This window comes from Otolemur garnettii, unplaced genomic scaffold (assembly GCF_000181295.1).
Source record: "Otolemur garnettii isolate 467f Iridium unplaced genomic scaffold, OtoGar3 scaffold00055, whole genome shotgun sequence".
Classification (NCBI taxonomy): domain Eukaryota; kingdom Metazoa; phylum Chordata; class Mammalia; order Primates; family Galagidae; genus Otolemur; species Otolemur garnettii.
The window spans coordinates 6124855-6127099 of NW_003852450.1; the positions used below are offsets into that span (position 1 = coordinate 6124855).

Genomic DNA, 2245 nt, shown 5'->3' on the forward strand with positions numbered 1-2245 from the left:
GTGGGAAGGCCCTGGGTGCCTTTGAGTTCAGACTCAAACTCAAGGGCCCTGGGGGTAGTAGCCAAAAGGGAAGGGCCTGGGAGCAACTAACCCATTAGTACCTGGGCCATCAGCCAGCACTCACCAGCAGCTTTCTCCTATGCTTTCTTAAGTCACTGGGCTGGAAGAGAGAGTGAAGGGTGAGCACACACTCACCCTCTGGATACCCTAAAGCCAACCCCAAGGGGACCCCCCATGGTCTTAGGATGAGAAGATAGGATTCAGAGCCTCACACAGGCCTGGAGAGAATCACATCAGAAAAAATCCTGGCCTAGAAAAATAAGCCAGGGTTCCCTCTGGAGGAGAGGAAAAGGTGTGGGCAGTGGGTGAGTTTCTTAAGCATTCTGGGCCTATCCAAAGAACCCAGGACAGGCTGGTGGCCTGACATGTCAGGGTCTACACACATCATGGGAAGAAGACACCAGGCCCAACTGAGAGAAGGGGAGCCCGCCATCCCCTTAGAACCTCCCCCAGCACAGAGCCCAGCAATGGCAAGGGTGCTCAGCAGCCGCCTCTCACCAGGGTCATGACCCCCATGCGGTCCAGGTCCTGGGCAGCGCTGCGTGAGGTAAGTTTAGGTGTGGAGCGGCCGCTGAGTGGGGGGGACGCACTGGCCAGGGACAGGGCGGTCAGAGAGGTGGGGATGGAACCGCGCTTGCGCAGCTGTGTCAGGTTTAGGGCCTCCATGCTGCCGCTAGTCACGCGTGTCTCAATCTCCTCAGCGCGGAGCTCTGTGGACTCCTTCTCTTCCTGAATCATCCTAGACAGTGGGCAAAACCAGACCTCGCCATTAGCCCCAGCAAGGACCAGCAGGAGGCAGAGCTTGGTGATGCCTGCACTCCCCACCCTCTGACCACACACACAAGGCAGTGCCCATTGTTGTGGCACTGTGGGTATAGACAACATCCGGCTGGCATGCTTGTCCTGTCCCACCCGGTAGGGCTTAGAAACACATCTCTCTTGTTAGCTGGCCTGCTTCCCTAGTGTAACAGTTGCTGAGGAAGGAGGCAATTCAGTCAGTGGAACACAAACTGTCCTGGAAGTCAGAATTCTTGTCCTACCATGAACTACAAGGGCGACCTTGAGTCAGGCATTTGGCCCTCTGTGCCTCTGTTCCCAACATATTCCACATCTGGAGTTGTCTAAGTCAGTAGTTCCCAAACAAGTACTTTTATCCAATACTGGTCCCAATGGGGTTTTCACTGTTCCACAGAAAAATGAAAAAACAATGACGATGGTGAAAGTGTGGGCAGGAGGCACTCAGCGAGGAACATGAGTGCATACACACTCACACACACATGTGCTGATGTAAGGTGCCCACGGTCTTCCAAAAAGAAGGATTTATCTTTATTCTTTATTCTGAGAGTATGTCCTTCCTGCTTTACGGATGTTAAAATGTTCTTTCTTTTGCAGAATGATTGTGACAGTAAATGTAGTTATCTTTAATGTCTTATTTTGCAAAATAAAAAGTGGGCAGTCCTAGCCTGAGCAAGAGCAAGATCCCATCTCTACTAAGAATAGAAAAACTAGCTGGGTGTTGTGGCAGGTGCCTGTTGTCCCAGCAACTCGGGAGGCTGAGGCAGGACGATTGCTCAAGCCCAAGAGTTTGAGGTTGCTGTGAGCTATGATACTACGGCACTCTTGTCTGAGCAACAGAGACTCTGTCTCAAAAAAAAAAAAAATTGGTGGTTCTATTGGTGGTTCTAAGTGCCCTTCTCTCTCTCTCTCCCACTCTCGCTTCTCCTCTGTATGTATATGTATGTATGTGCTCATGCATGTGTGTGTGCCTTCTGTGTAACTAGTCTGTGAAATCCAAAAGGTTGGGAACCATTAAGCTAGATGACCTCTCTAACTTGTGAAGCTCTGATACACTCAGACTCAGATTTCCCCTTGCTGTTTGTCATTAACATTAATAGACTCATTAAAAAGGCAGGATAAAGTGAAGGTTTTCCCAACTTTTCCTGCCACAATTTGTTTGATGCCTCATTACGGACAGGAGGCACAGCACAGTGGACCAAACAGACTTCAGTTTCAACCCTGGTTCTACCACTTACTGTATGGCTCTCTGCAAGTCACCTAACCTTTCTTAGTTTCTCTTCCCTTGTCTGTAAAGTGAGGATCATGCTGCCTACCTCTGGGACAGTGCTAAGACTGGCAGTAGCATTTATAAAGCTCTCACTCTGGGGCGGCACCTGTGGCTCAAAGG

At 50.3% G+C, this 2245-nt stretch overlaps 1 protein-coding gene across 1 annotated transcript in view; it reads right to left on the reverse strand.

Annotated features, from left to right (window-relative positions):
- Window positions 1–2245, reverse strand: part of PPFIA4 (PTPRF interacting protein alpha 4) — a 38746-nt gene that overhangs the window by 20553 nt on the left and 15948 nt on the right. Inside the window, 2 exon segments of the mRNA XM_012806603.1 lie at window positions 125–160; window positions 559–799. Of these exon segments, the coding sequence (XP_012662057.1) occupies window positions 125–160; window positions 559–799 (277 nt within the window).